The 15,941-nt window shown below is 49.9% G+C and overlaps 1 protein-coding gene across 1 annotated transcript; it reads left to right on the top strand.

Moving 5' to 3' along the window:
- The first annotated feature begins 1,680 nt into the window (after positions 1-1,680).
- LOC140904649 (olfactory receptor 10A7-like) lies at positions 1,681-2,650 on the top strand. Its single transcript, XM_073327082.1, is given in 2 exon segments — positions 1,681-1,998; positions 2,000-2,650. Coding segments are annotated over 2 exon segments (969 nt in total).
- The last annotated feature ends 13,291 nt before the right edge of the window (positions 2,651-15,941 follow it).

Here is a 15,941-nt window from a genome sequence, read left to right on the forward strand (position 1 = left end):
CGCGCCAGTCCACTTCCCAAATAATTCCCTTAATTTTTTTAAGTTAGCCCTTTTGAAATCAAACACCCTAGTTGCAGATCGAGTTTTGTTTATCCTTCCATTTAGTTGAAACTCAGTTAGCTCATGATCACTCGAACCAAGGTTGTCCCCTACAACCAGTTCTTCTATGAGGTCCTCATTGCTCACCCATACCAAATCTCAAATGGCATTACCTCTTGTTGGTTCAGCAACTATTTGGAGAAGAAATCTGTCAGCAATCACATCCAGGAAAACCTGGGCACTACTATTATTAGTTTCAGAGTGGTAGCCGTGTTACTCTGTAACAGCAAAAACAATGAGGAGTCCCTGTGGCACCTTAGAGACTAACACATTTATTTGGGCATAAGCTTTCATGGGCTAAAACCCACTTCATCAGATGCATGGAGTGAAAAATACAGTAAGCAGAATATATATTCTAGCACATGAAAAGATAGGAGTTGCCTTACCAAGTCGGGGGTCAGTGCTAACAAGCCAATGCAATTAAGGTGGAAGTGGCCTATTCTCAATAGTTGACAAGAAGGGGTGAATATCAAGGGAAGGAAAATTACTGTTGTCGTGCCAACAAAGCCAATGCAATCAAGGTGGCCCATTTCCAACAGTTGACAAGAAGGTGTGAGTATCAGCAGAGGAAAAATTACTTTTTGTAGCACTTGTCCCCCAGTCTATATGTGGGAAATCAAAGTCTCCCTTAATCACACAATTCACAGTAGTATTTGTTTCATTACAAACATTAACAAGAGGTCTCTATCCATATTGGATCCTGGTGGTCTCTAGCAGACTCCAAGATTATCCTGGGAGAACCTCCAGAAGCTTTCTTCCCCAAAGTGATTTTAGCCGAAACAGACTCTGTCTTATTGATTCCATCACTTCTAATTTCTTTACAGTCTACCTCATCATTAATATACAATGCTGCTCCACCACCTTTGCCTTTATTTCTAGTCTTTCCTGAACAGCATCCACCCATCAATACCTGTACTCCAGTCATGATTATTACTCTACCATGTTTCTGTTATCCCTATAATATCTGGTTTCACTTCCAGCACCAGTAGTTCTAGTTAACCCATTTTGTCACCCAGGCTCCTTGCGTTGGTGTACAAACATCTTATCTGGTGCTGCTTGGCTTCGCCCACGTTCCTTGCCTGATCGGGTACAGTTATTCTTCTTCCAGTGTCACCTATCTGACTGGTATCAGCACTATCCTTCCTCTGAATGTCCATTCTCCGACCCACTGTGGCTCCTTTCTCCATTGCTGTATCCTTTCTGACTTGATTTTCCGCCCTCTCAATCTTAGAATCAGGCATGGAGATTACCTGAGCATCTCCCCCAAGTTTCTAGTTTAAAACTCTTTTAATCAGTTGTGCCAACCTCCATCCCCAAATGGTCCCTTTTAGTCTTAAATCTAAGAATCAATTAATGAAAAAAGTTGGGGTATGGGGCAGAAGAGGGGCAAGTTAACAGGGTGACAGCTCTTTGGGGTGTGGGGGAATCTCTCTGAAGTGAAGAAGTTTCTCTGTTGTGAGAGAATATAAACCCAGCTCTCAGTTTGCAGTGGGAACTCTTAGGGGATCAAAACATGGAAATCTATCTAATTTCATAGTCCAGCCAAATCTTTTGATGTTCATTACTTTTCACGATCACAGGATGCAGCTCATGGAGAAAGGAGATGCGGAAAATGAAACAGATGTGACAGAATTCATCCTCCTGGGGTTTGGGGATCTCCCTGAACTGCAGATCTTTCTCTTTCTGGTTTTCCTAGTGATCTATATTGGGACCATGGCAGGGAACTTCCTTATCATTGCGCTAGTTGTGGCTGATCAGCACCTTCACACCCCCATGTACTTCTTCCTGGGGAACTTGTCCTGCCTGGAGATCTGCTACACTTCTGCCCTCCTGCCCAGGATGCTGGCCAGTCTCCTGACTGGGGACAGAACAATTTCTGTGGGGGGCTGCAAGACACAGTTTTTTTTTCTTTTGTTTTCTAACAACTACAGAGTGTTCTCTCCTGGCAGTGATGTCTTATGATCGGTATTTAGCCATATGCAAACCACTGCACTATGGAACCTGTATGAATGGCAAGTTGTGCCTCCAGCTAGCGGCTGGGTGTTGGATAAGTGGATCTCTACCTTGTACAATAATGATGCGTTTTATGTCACAATTAATTTTCTGTGGCCCCAGTGTAATGGACAGTTTTTTTTGTGATCTCACCCCAATGCTAAAGCTCTCCTGCAGTGACACCAGCCAGATTATGCTGGTTCTTTACATATTTTCCTTCCCAGATGCAGTTTCCCCATTTCTATTAACCTTGACATCCTATATTTGTATCGTTAGCACCATCCTGAGAATCCCTTCCACCACCGGGAGGCAAAAGGCCTTTTCCACTTGCTTCTCTCACCTCATCGTGGTAACATTTTTCTATGGGACCATAATGATTGTCTACTTGCTACCGAAATCCAGCAACCTGAGAGCCCTGAACAAAGGGTTCTCTGTCTGCTACACAGTCCTGACTCCCCTGGCCAATCCCCTCATCTACAGCCTGAGAAACAGAGAGGTCAAGGAGGCCCTGAGAAAAGCTGTCAGGAAATGTCTGGCCCTCACAAAGAAGTCAGACTAGTTGAATGAAATGAGGATCAATCAATCTGCTTTCTACTGTGAAAGAAGGAGGGTCTAAGTGGGCCCTGATACAGAAATGCAGTATACAAGAGATGTGTGTGCTTGTGCACACACACACCCACACCCACATATATATATATATATATAAATTTAAGAGTGATACAGATAGTTGGAATGTTGCAGGGGGAGGAGGGGAGAGAAGATTTTGACTTTTCATCAAAATAACTGAAACCTGAAAAATGAAAAAAAAATGCTTTTTGGCAACTGACATCTGAAAATCTTCAGATGGAAACTGTAAAAAAAAAATAAAAAAAAGTCATGCACTGTTGTGGCTGTGTTGGTCCCAGAATATTACAAAGACAAGCTGTGACCCTCTGTACCTCAAAATAGTACCCTGGACCCCCCTATTCACCACTGGGATAGGAGGATGCTGTGTTTGGTACAAAGTGTGCCTTGGGAGGGATCATTTGAGAAGTCTGGATCTGCTGAACATTACTATCCTGTTGAATTGTGGGTACTATCATTGTATGTGATGTTATGAAGAATTGCTAAATGTGTTACTGAAATATAGTGGGATTGTGAGATGGGCACAGCTGGCCTTTCAGTAACAACAAAGGGGCACCCATCGCTGGCCAGACAGGCGTTGATGGCCCATCAAGAAGAATCCACTCTCCCAGAGAATCCTCAGAGGGCAGGTACACAGTGGGTACTGCCCGACCCCACCTCACAGCAAGGATCTTTCTAGCACCTGGAGAGAAAGTATAAGGAGGGTCAATGACATCACCACTTGGCCTCTCTCCTCCACCATCTTAACACCTGGAAGATCGTCTGGAAGACAAAGACTTTGAACTGGGGAAAATTGGTCCCCTGCTGGGAAAGGATTCCAGCCTGTGTATAGAGAACTGTGAGCTGCCTGTAACATTTATTAGGGTGAGAAACTGTTTGATTCAAATGTTGCTTCATTTGTAGAATTTAGACTGCAAATTTATTTGTATTTCTTATGTAACCAACTCTGATCTCTATGCCTGCTTCTTATAATCACTTAAAATCTATCTATCTATCTGCAGCAGACTTTATATACACACAGAGATCATAAAACAATACCTCCTCCCACCCCACTGTCCTGCTGATAATAGCTTATCTAAAGTGATCATTAAGTTGGGCCATTTCCAGCACAAATCCAGGTTTTCTCACCCTCCACCCCCCCACACACAAACTCACTCTCCTGCTGGTAATAGCCCATCCAAAGTGACAACTCTCTACACATTGTAAGAAAACCTGGATTTGTGCTGGAAATGGCCCAACTTGATGATCACTTTAGATAAGCTATTACCAGCAGGACAGTGAGGTGGGAGGAGGTATTGTTTTATGATCTCTGTGTGTATATAAAGTCTGCTGCAGTTTCCACGGTATGCATCCGATGAAGTGAGCTGTAGCTCACGAAAGCTCATGCTCAAATAAATTGGTTAGTCTCTAAGGTGCCACAAGTACTCCTTTTCTTTTTGCGAATACAGACTAACACGGCTGTTACTCTGAAATTTGAGAGCATAGTGATTGTCTGGTTTCACCCACATAGCTGTTGTCTGGGCATTTGATTCACTGGATGAGGTACAGCACATGTCATGATAGGCACAGATAGGACCCATGGATCTTGAAAGGTGTGTTGGGGGAAGTATTGCTCATTGTAGCAGAGGAGATATGTCTGCTGCTTTTGCATCTGTTGTTCTGGCAGGGTCTGATGCGGCTTTGAGTTGGTGTGTCCTGATCTGTGGGGAACTTGCTTCTGATGGTGAGGTTGGAAAGGATGGAGGGTTGTCTGAAAGCCAGAAGTGGGGGTTCAGGAAAGATTTCTTTCAGAATGTGATCCCCATCGAGTGTGGATTGTAATTGTTTAATGATACTTTTCACAAAGCAATCACTCTACATCTGACCTCTCAGTCCTCATTCTCAAAAGAAATCTGCACAACCCTGTCAAAAGATGAGCCTGGAAAATTAAATTCATAACTTTGCAAGACACTAAAAATCATGAACCGAATAGAGACACTAGATTTATGGCTTATTACAACAAACTGTAACCAACTAACCCCCGCTCCCCCCCACACACACAGCTGCATTTCCCACCCTCCCTCCCATGACTGGGGGTGTGTGTGTCATAACCATAAGGGTAACCTAAAATTACAGGTAAGGAGGAACCTGGTTGGCACCTGACCAAAGGAACCAATGGGGACAAAAGATAGTTTCAAATCTGGGGCTGGGGGGGAGGCTTTGTTTTCAGTTCTTTGTTTCTGTGTTCCTTTGCTCTTAGGACTAAGAGGGACCAGACTTCAATCCATGTCCTCCAAACCATTCTGAGCCAGTCTCTCAACTTGTGAATTTTCCCTTTGCTGGAGGGAGGTTTATCCCTGCTTTGTTGTAACTTTGAAAGTAAGGCTAGAGTGGGTTCCTCTGTGTTTTGTTCATCTTTTGTTGCCCTGTAAAGTTATCTTCCAACCTGATTTTACAGAGGGGACTTTTATCTTTTTTTTTTTTTTTTTAAATCTTCTTTTAAGAACTGATTGATTTTTTTTTCAGTGTCCAAAGATCCAGGGATTTGGGTCTGTGTTCACTTTGTACCAATTGGTTAGGATATTGTTCTCAAGCCTCCTCAGGAAAGGGGGTGTAAGGGCTTGGGGGGGATATTTTGGGGGAACAGGAACTCCAAGTAGTCCTTTCCCTGATTCTTTGTCTAAATCACTTGGTGGTGGCAGCATACTGTTCAAGGACAAGGTGGAATTTGTGCCTTGGGAAAGTTTTAATCTAAGCTAGTAAAAATAAGCTTAGGGGGTCTTGCACATAGGTCCCCACATCTGTACCCCAGAGTTCAGAGTGGGGAAGGAACCCTGACAGGTGTTAATCATAGAATCATAGAATATCAGGGTTGGAAGGGACCTCAGGAGGTCATCTAGTCCAACCCCCTGCTCCAAGCAGGACCAATCCCCGACTAAATGGGACATTTCAACTTGAATGGTCCCCTGAAATGTGTTTGAACTATTTATGATAAACTATCTGTTCCACCTTGTACTTAGCTGTGACACCGAGTACATTTCCTAGGCTGAAGAGCTCTGTGTAAGCATGAAAGCTTGTCTCTCCCACCAACAGAAGTTGGACCAATCAAAGGTAACACCTCACCCACCCTTTTTTCCCTCTCTCTCTCTCTCTCTCTCTTTCTGAAAAAAAATGTTCTGTTGTTTTCAGTTTTCTGTCAAAATCTTTGGAGGTGGTTTGCACTGTGCTCCTTTCTACTCAGCTGAGGAAAGAGAGAGGGGCCCAGACTCACAATCCCCGCCCCGCCCATGTGCACACACCTACCCTCCACCCTGCAAGACTCACACTTCCCCGTTAACCCGCTGTTCCTGGGGGGAGAGGAGCTCCTAGATACATAGATTTTAAGGTTAAAAAAATCCATTCTGATCATTTTAGTCACATCTCCCGCATAGCAGAGGCTGGAGCTTTCCAGCCAGCGATTCCCCCCTCAGGCCCATCGCCCTAGGGGGCTGGTGAAGATACCCTTTGGGGGAGCTCAGGGAAATGGTCAGGCCCCACTCTCCGGCGTCGGGGTGGCTGTCTCTATCCCAGCCTGGTGCGGAGATGAGGCCCCAGCAAGGAGGGGAGGGAGGTTGGAGAGCCAGCCTGCCCCACGCTCACCCCACAGCAGCGTCCTGTGGGACTGGGCCCGGCGCCCTGCTCTGGCCTGTTGGCTCTCCCCACTCTTAGATTTGCTGGGTGGCTCATTCCAATGAGTGGGGCTCAGACCTCTGACCACCCCAAGGGGACAAGGAAGGGGAGGGCTAAGGAGGGGGAAAAAGGTCCCCAGCCCCACATACGGTGAAGGTAGGATGCTGGATGTCAGGGTAAAGGGGTGAGGGGCCCTGTGGGGGGTTCCGGGGTGAGCCCCAGGGGACCGGAGCGACTGAAGAAGGGAGAGGGGGGTTGGTGTAGCCAGGAGCTGGGGGCATTCGGGCTGATGGGTAGGGTAGATGGACCTGGGTGTTGGGGGCCGAAAAAGGGCCCTGGGGGGAGTCGGGGTGCTGGAGCGGTGGCAGGAGGGGCTGGGGTAAAGACAGAGGGAGGTGTGGGGAAGGAAGTGGTTTGAGGATGGTGGGGGATGGGGGCGTAGGGATGGTTTTCAGAGGTGGGTTTATTAGGCAATGGGGCTGGGGGGGGAGGACAAGCAGCGGCGGGGGGAGGTCTGGGTGGGGTGAGGGGGTGCTGTCAGGGTGATGTTTTCTGGGGGTGTGTAGTTGGAGGGGTGTGCCATGAGGTGGATATATGTGGGGAGAAGGGGGTTGGTGTAGTGTGGTGGGTGGGGGATGTGGCAGAAGGAGGTTTTGTGGGGTTTGGGTTTCTCCGGGGGTGGGTGGATGTGTTTACTTGGGGATGGGGTAAAAGGGGTTGGATGGATTTAAACAGGAGCTGTGGGGAGGGTTGGGGGTTATATGGGGGTCTGTGGTGGGGGTGTTGGCTGGGAACTGCAGGAGGGTATTGGGGGGGTCTGTGGCAGAGGGTTGGTTGGGGGGCTATGGGAGAGGGTTGAGGGGCACTGTGGGAAGGGATTAATTGGGGGGTCTATGATGGGGGTTTGGAGGGGAAAGGGAAGGGCGGTGGGGGGCTGGGAGCACAGGCAGCCGTGTGGCAGTGCCGATGGCAGCAGCTGGCTGTGTCTGTCTCCCTCCCTCCCCTGCAGCCCTTTCCCCCTCCCCTCCCCTCCCTCCCTCCATCTTACTCCCCACACCGGGGACAGGCCTGGCACGCTGGGCACGCTCAGGATGGACTCTGCCTGCAGCACCACACCGGGCCACGGGGACTCTCCCTGCTCATCCCTCTGCTGAGCAGCCAGCGGGCTCTCACCAAGCAGGAGGCTCGCTCAGATCTGGCAAGGGGTGAACCCCCTCTAGCCCGAGCCCACCCCTGGCAACACCCCTGGCTTGTCCCGGAGCTAGAGAGGATCTTTTAGAAGGAGGCATCCAGCCCTGATTTAAAGACTGCAAATGACCCAGAATCCACCACAGCCCTGGACAAACTGTTCCAATGGCCAATTGCCCTCACTGTTAAAAATGTGCCCCTTCTTTCTCACCCAAATTTGTCTCCCTTCTGCTGCCAGCCATTGGCTCTCATTTCGCCTTTGTCTAGGAGACTAAAGAGTCCCTGGCAACCATCAACGGAAGCTTTGCTCACCGTCTCCCTGTTCAGTAACATAGTTTGAGGTTCTTGAGTCTTTCACTGTAAGGTTGGTTTTCCAGATCCCCAAATCGTTCTTGGAGCACAGGTCAGCACCACCATGTTGTGCAATGGACACTTGACAAAATTACTGGACTTAGTGACAGACATTGCAGGAAGGATTATGTCTTTCAGTCATTCAACCCAGATTCCAATTGCCATGGACATTACAATTTTTACTACAGATACTTGTCTCCGTGTACGGACACGTTGCCTACCTCTGTCTTGGAGCAACTCTGAACCATTTACCAAGGGATGTGGTGGAGTTGCCATCATCTGGAGACTTTACAGGAAGGCTGGAGCCTCCTTCTAAAAGCTACACTCCAAGTAGGGTCATAATTGATTGACTTTCAATAATGAACATGCCTTTAGAGCAGGGGGACTGGATCCAGGGTCTCCCATGTCCTTGGGGAGTGCTGTAACCCCTGAGGCTCAGAGTTATGGGGCAGCTGTGTCTGATTCAAAAAGAGGGGCTGAGAGCCCCAGTCAGAAGTATGCACCTCCCTCCAGCCAGGATTTAGGCGCTGAACTTTTTGAGGGGGCAGGTTTGGGACACACTCCTCTTAGCATCTCCCAGGAACTACCTTAGGCGCCTGCCTGCAGAGCACGCTGGCTTTTGTGACTCCCAGTCTTAGTCCTGTCGCTCCCCATTCATTGTCCAGGGAGCCTGAGTACCTATCTCATCCATTGTGAACCCCAAGGATGTCCTTGCCGCTGACAAGCTAGGAGTTGCTCCACTCTAAGTTCCTGTGTGAATCATAGAAATGCAGGGTGGGAAGGAACCTTGAGAGGTCCTCACTGCCCGGGGCAAGATGACCTCAGTGCCCTGCTATTGACACAACCTAAATCAGTGGTTTCAAACCTGGGATCCGCACACTATGTCTAAGGTTTCCAAACGGGTTTGCACCTCCATTCAAAATATTTTAGAGGTCCGCAAATGAAAAAAAGCTTGAAAACCACTGACCTAAACGATTCTGTATTGGAACGGGTATTGACAGCAGTGAGATAGGATGTGAGAGTGGTCTGCGGCTTTAATGATGGGTAGGGAAAGTATAGGGTTAGTTGGTATCATGCATGTAACAGCGAAGGGATTGTTGTGACACAGGGGCCCCTTGGTGCCAACTGGCAAAGAGTTTGCTGTTTACAAGCAACTCCTGTCTCAGAACTGACAAACTCATTACAACTAATACATCTTTTTCAACGTGTTTATCCATAAAGGGTAGCATCCAAGGTGTCTACTGAAAGCTTGTAATGTACCGATACTCAATTATTGCGAGGTGTACATATAGGGAATAATGTAGCTATACTAAAAGTTTTGCCCTTATGGTCTTGGAGTAAGAGTTAGTCAGCAGGGAATCGTGTCTCGGTGATGGCCCATTTAACTGGAAGGGAGTTGTCATCCCTCCCTGGCTCATCTATTATGTAACGTTTCGCTCAATTGTCTACCAACCCAGAACAATCAACGGAAAGCCAAAGACACTATAAACATCAAAACCCCGTGGAAGCAAAAAAGACAAAATGACAGCAAGGGGACGGCCCTGTCTGGGAATAAAGACAAAAGACTGATTCTGTACATGACAGGAGAAAGAGACTGCACTCGTTCACTGAGGAGGTACCTGGCCGAGCAGGGGTACTTTATGAAAGACCAGGTCCTAGCTCCGTGGGGCCTGCAATCCCTGTGACAGACTGAACTTTGGGGTGAGAATCTACTTTATTAGATAGGAAAGGTGACCATGAGTAAGCTTAGGCCCTAGTTTGTGCTTTATGATTTTGTTTTGTATGTAGCCATTTGCTTCTATCACTCACACTTGTTTCTGTGTGAATCTCTGTTCTTTCTCAAATAAATTCCCTTTTGTTTTACTGTGACTGAACTCAAGTGCTGTGTGACAGAGGACCGGGGGCGGTAAGGTGAAACTAAGGAACCCAGCGATCGGGGTGGATGCCAGAAGGGGACACTTTGAAGGAACTCAGGAGGTGGGGTGCATCGATTGTGAGGCTGCAGGGCTGGTGGAGACCAAAGGAGAGCATCTGAGCCGCCAGTTGTGTCCGGAGCTCTCACTCAGCCAGCACAGGCAGGACTCCCTCGTGCTGGAGGCAGGGGGTAACAAGGTGATTCCCAGCCCTGGGCACCCCGAGAAGCATCATAGTTGTAAAAGTCTGGTTACATTTTACAGGGCCTGGCTCAGTACTGAGGGCCAGGCAGCTGTAGATATACCCGTCCATTGCCGTGACAAGGCAGAGAGGCAGCGTGTGTATTATGGTCATGGGGGAGGAGCAGCACGCACTGAGGGCAGAGTTAAGGTGACTTGGGCTTCTACCTTACCTGAAGTTTGAGTTTTGCTGAACGCAATGGTATGGAAGGGCACGAGCTTTCCCCTTAGCTGCACGGTTGTTCTGTGATTCCGCAGTGTTCCTCCCCATACTTTGGTTATAGTGAAGTGGCTTTCAACCTTTATTCATTGCAGACTCCTAAAAAATTTCCAAGGAAGGTATGCACCCCTGTGGAAATCTTACGCAGACTACGGACCCCAAAGGGGTCTGTGGACCACAGGCTGAAAACCACTGGTTTAGTGCAATAGCAGTGCCTCACAATGTTTGCAGTTGCTACCAGGACTGCCATGGCAAGTTTTAACAGAATCTGCATAAGCATGTGAATTTTAGAGCTCTTGGAGTCATCCACTTAACAAGAAGGGCTTCCCAACCTTGGCTAGGGCGGAGCTACCCTGGCACTCCATTACTGTATGAAGCAGGGGGAGAATGACAGGGAGAGGATCCACCCATCTATCTGCAGCAGATTGGGCTCAGAGAGGTGGGAAGTGGCCCACTCATCTCCCTGAGAGGTTCTCAGCTGAAAGAGAACACCCAGGAGGGCTCAATACAGCCTGAAAGCACAGCTCTGAGGCACGTGAACTGCCCCTGTTCACTTTAGTGCGGGTTCCCCTCCCCCCACCCCAGGGCTGGAGAGTTTCTGGTGTGTCAAGCACCCCCCTTCTCAGCAGTGTGTCCTTGGTGCATGCCCCAAACCTGCCTGTTCTCAGCTCCCCCATCCAGAGGTGCAAAGGCTCCCCTGATCCTGGCCCACAGAAAGGCTAGCTCCACCTGAACCTGATTCAGGTAGGAGGAGACTAGAAGAAGGGGTCAGACCCCCATAGGCAGGGCCAAAAAAATACTGCAGAGCTGTGTGGGGACCATAAATTGGAGTGACCAGGACATCTCTGTAAATGCGCATGAGCTAGCCCTGACCTTAGTACAGACACACACAGACTTTCACTGCCATTCAGCTGGTTGTGGACATCCAAATCCCCTCAGCACTTTTGAAATCTCAGCCTGATCTCCCTGGGAAGGGAGTGACTCAACGCAGGCACACCTCCTCCTAGCTGGTCTGGGAATCAGTTCTCTCCCTATCTGGTGCCCTCTTCCATGAGTTGCTCACTTTGTTACCCCTCCCTATAACTCAGGGTGCTCCCTTCTTGTGACTCAGCCCTCCGGCCAGGTCACTATGTGGCACCTCAGGGTAACGCAGTCCCAGCCGACAAGCTGTCCATCTGCCTTCTCAGGCAGCTTCTGTCCCAGCACCAGGCCCTGGGCCACTTTGCCGGTGGGGGGACCCAGGCACCCTCTGACTTGCAAGCTAGGCCTGCTCAGTCTCAGACCTGGTTGCTGCAGCCCAGCGCTCTATCTCCTTGCCTTCCCCTGGGTTCACCCCTGGAGCTTCCTCCATGCCCCTTTGCTACTTCACTCCTCTAGATCTCTTGTCAGACTCCCTGGCTCAGGGCACAACTCCAGGGCTTCTTTATCCCCCTGGATCTCCTCCTTGTCCCAGGCCAACTCCCTTTCTCTCCAAGGAACAACTGCAGACATCCTGCCTCCCAGCAGCTCATTCCTGCATGGGCTTCCTAGCTTGATAATGCTCGCCCAGCTCCTCCCACAGCTGGGCTTCACCTGCCATTAGGCCCTATCAAGCCCTGGTTTCCCTCCAGGTGCAGAATCAAAGGTTAATTGGCCCCTCCCAGCCCACATTAACCCACTCAGGGCTTGTGTGGGGTGGACACCCCATCACACCCACATACCCAGTGCAATTTTCTTGAGCTCAAAGTCCTTACAAGAAAGAGAAGCATGGCTAACCCCCTTTTGCAGACGGGGAAACTGAGGCACAGAGTCATGTGATTTGCTCAGGGTCACCCAGCTGGTCAGTGGTAGGCATGGAAATAGACAGCAGGCTCCCAGCTCCCCAGCTACTGCCTCCCAGGATATAAACACCAAGTTAGTGAAGAAAATGATAGAGCCCAGGATTGTCAAAGGGCCTCACGGGGGCCAGCTGAAATTCTGGGGGAGCTGGGCCTTTATATCCCTCTCAAAGACCTTTGAAAATCCAACCCTAATAGAGGGGATATAATGTCAATGTTTGGGTGTGGTTTTTTTTTTTTTGCATGTGTTTATTCTCCTTGACATGAGACAGGAGAGATTCTCTTGCCGTGAGCACCCTGACAATGCTATGAACTAAGGTGAATGGACGTTAACTAACAGAGATACATGTGTGATTAATTCAAAAGTTGACGTGGGAACATGCAGGTTTTTGGCAGGGGTTTCCCCAAGGTCAGACGGGCAGAGAGCCTGGGGTTTTTTTGCCTTCCTCTGCAGTGCGGGGCGGGGTCACTTGCTGACTTGAACTAGTGTAAATGGTGGATTGTCTGTCACTTGAGGTCTTTAAATCAAGATTTGAGGACTTCAGTAACTCAGCCAGAGGTTGGGGGTCTATTCCAGGAGTGGGTGGGTGAGGTTCTGTGGCCTGCGATGTGCAGGAGGGCAGACCAGATGATCATGATGGTCCCTACTAGCCTTAAAGTCAACGTGATCTCCGGGGGGGAAGACAGAAGCAGCACCCAGCAAAGCCCCCCTCAGCTGCAAGGGGTGCTGCAGGAGGCGATGGTGACCTGCTGTATAGCCTGGATCCATTTCATTTGAAACACATTAATTTCACTGATGCTCTGCTTAGGACAAAAATATTTAAAAAAACAAACAGAAAAACAAACCAACCCAAAAGGCTGCTTCGTTCTGTGCTCATTAAAACCATTCCTGTTAGCAAAGCTCCTTCTAAAAAGAACTCTCTCCAATGAGCCTTGCAGTGTCTGTGAGTGTACCGAGACCGACAGGAGGACGCGCTGATCATTAGAACTTCGCTTGTCTTAATGAGCACTCGGAGAAGGGCTCAGCCCAGCACAGGGCTGGGCCCCGCCTGGAGAGCTGACAACCCTCTCAAGCAATTACGGGCCAGCAGCAGAAACAAAGTTACTCGTTGCTTTAATGGGTCCCGCCGCGGGCCATTAGAATGGCAACACTGCTGGGAAATGCCAGTCTCGGTGGCAGTCTCGTGGGGACTGATTAGAACAGAAACTCAGAGGCATTGATTAAAGTTAGACAAAGGAAGGGACAGGCCTGTTCCTATGCAGATAGCCCTGATGGGTAAAGCCAAAGAAGTCAAGCCGTTCATTCCCAGTGCCTGTGACAGGTGATCCCCCCCTTCGTAAATTCCATCAGACCCTCAGGTAGTAAGGGAATGTGAGGGGCTTGCTGGGGGGTGGGGGTTGCAGTGAAACAGACATGTAAACAAACCTCAGTTTCCCACGAGGTTAGCAAAGGCATCACCGCCCAGGGGCACTAAGCAAAAGGCAATTCTGGGTTTCTAGGCCTCAGTGACTGACGGGCATTGCTGTCCTGCCCGCAACCCCTACTTTTGCCGATGTCCTCGGTCCTAACCCACAGCCCCCTTCTCCCCCACCCCGTTCCATCTCTGGGCTCACACACACAGCTGTGCTGCTGCCCCTCCATCCCGACCCGCAGCCCCCTGCGGTCCCAGCCCTGACTCCCTGACAGCTCTGCTGAGGGATCTCAGCCCTGACTGACAATACCCCTGTTGTGCCCGTCCTAACGCTGCCCATACATCACAGCAAGGAGCTGTCATTGCTGCCCTGCCCCAAACACACAGCGCTGACAGTTCCCGTCCGTCCTGACCCTCTGCGATCCAAGTCCACCCCCCACCAGAGCTCTGTCAATGCACCACAGTTGTGACCGGCAGCTCTCCTCCTGCACTGCTCCTGCCCTGTCTGCAGCACGCAGGCGAAGGAGCCTGGCCCAGGCCCTGCGTCCTCAGAGCTCTGGTATTTCTGTGGAGTTCTGAGCTCCGGCAGCCCCTGCCAGGCCAGGCCCAGGCCAGAACTGAGCTGTCTCCATGCCTCACAAAGCAGCTTGCACTTCTCCCCCCTCACCCACCCACTCTCACAGAACAAGTGTCCTTCCTTCCAAGAGGGCGCAAAAGGGAAATACGCATCCCGCCCCACACCCGAGTGAGGGAAGAGGACAGCAGGGATGCATGGACCTGCACCCACACACTGAGCAGGTCTCATTCCCTCCAGCAGGGGACAACAACAAAACACACACACACGAATACACAGAAAGAAAAGGAGGACTTGTGGCACCTTAGAGACTAACCAATTTATTTGAGCATAAGCTTTCGTGAGCTACAGCTCACTTCACAGTATGCATCCGATGAAGTGAGCTGTAGCTCACGGAAGCTTATGCTCAAATAAATTGGTTAGTCTCTAAGGTGCCACAAGTACTCCTTTTCTTTTTGCGAATACAGACTAACACGGCTGTTACTCTGAAACAAATACACAGGAGATCCCACAGCCTCCGGCAGGGGGAACACCCTCACACACATACTGTCCCAGATCCACAGGATCCATGCTGCACCCCCAGCTTTGGAACAGTCCCTTGGCGGATCCCCTTCGATGGGCCAGACCCCCAAAGGGTCTCACTCTCCCTTCAGGGGAGGCCACGTGGCCTCACCACCTCCTGGACTGACCCTCTGGGGCTCCAGCCCCCCTGCTTCATCCCATGAGCTCTGTCCAGCGGAGCCAGACTCCTGAGAGAGACGTGTCCACTGTGCAGGGACCCGGGCGCCTCCCCCAGGATTTGCGGTAACATTCGGGCAGCGTGTGCAAAACAGCTGGGTTTATTAGTCACGTAGACACAGCCTAGGAAGCTCTTAGGTTAGCAGAGAGAAATGAAGGTGAAAACGTCATCCGTTCTGGTCAGCCCGGGGCCCCACCCAGCCGCAGTGAACCCCATGTCCAGGCTATGTCTGTTGAACCTCTGCAGTCAGTTCCCAGGAGAGAGAGCGTCCGGAAGCCGCCTCTGACCCCCCAGCTCACCCCTTCCCAGTCCTCCGTTCTCCAGCTGGCAGGTGGGTGTCTTGGCTCAGCTTCCCTGCGAGAAGGGGGGAAATCCAGGCAGCGCTGGCATTGTCTCTCTGGCCCCCTTGTTCATCTGGGTCAGTTTCAACCAGTTCCTTAACGACTCTTCCTGCCACCCAGACAGGGAGCTGACAGGCACACTCCTCTGTCTTTTAGCCTTTCCTGAAAACACAGGGAGTCCTTTTCCCCGCACTGGGTAACCACGTGCCATAGAGGGGAAACCGAGGCACATAGTGAGGTCATAAAAATATTTCCAAAAATTCCACCATCCTCACATATATACATACACACAGAGCAATATATCACCAAAAATGTTAAACTTCTGTTACAGTTCTGGGTCTTCATAGTGTGAATCAGAATTCACCTTCCGTGACTTAAGTGGGGTTAATGCATTGGGGCACCTGAGACCCTGATTTGTCTCCAGAGGTCAGTTTCTAACCTTGGTCTCACTGGTGTAAGTTTGGAGAAGAAGAAGAATTCATAAGAATAGTCTGGAGCACGTGATGGGGATCCAAAGACCTTAGCTTTAATATCGGAGGTGGCCCTGACTGTCTTTGCGACCTCAGCCAAATCAATCACTCAACAGGTGCTTGCGAGGGGTACTGACCCAGGCGATCCCGGACGAGCCCCCAAAAATGTAACCCTTCTGCCCGTCAGAGTTGGCAGCAACAAGGGCCGGGTTCAATATCTAGGGGTTCCATTCCAATAACACAATGCAAACCGGCTCGAGCCCCCACCCAGTGACCTGGGACCAATATATACCACCCCCACTGGGCGCCTCCA

The sequence above is a fragment of the Lepidochelys kempii genome, unplaced genomic scaffold (genome assembly GCF_965140265.1).
Source record: "Lepidochelys kempii isolate rLepKem1 unplaced genomic scaffold, rLepKem1.hap2 scaffold_54, whole genome shotgun sequence".
NCBI lineage: Eukaryota > Metazoa > Chordata > Testudines > Cheloniidae > Lepidochelys > Lepidochelys kempii.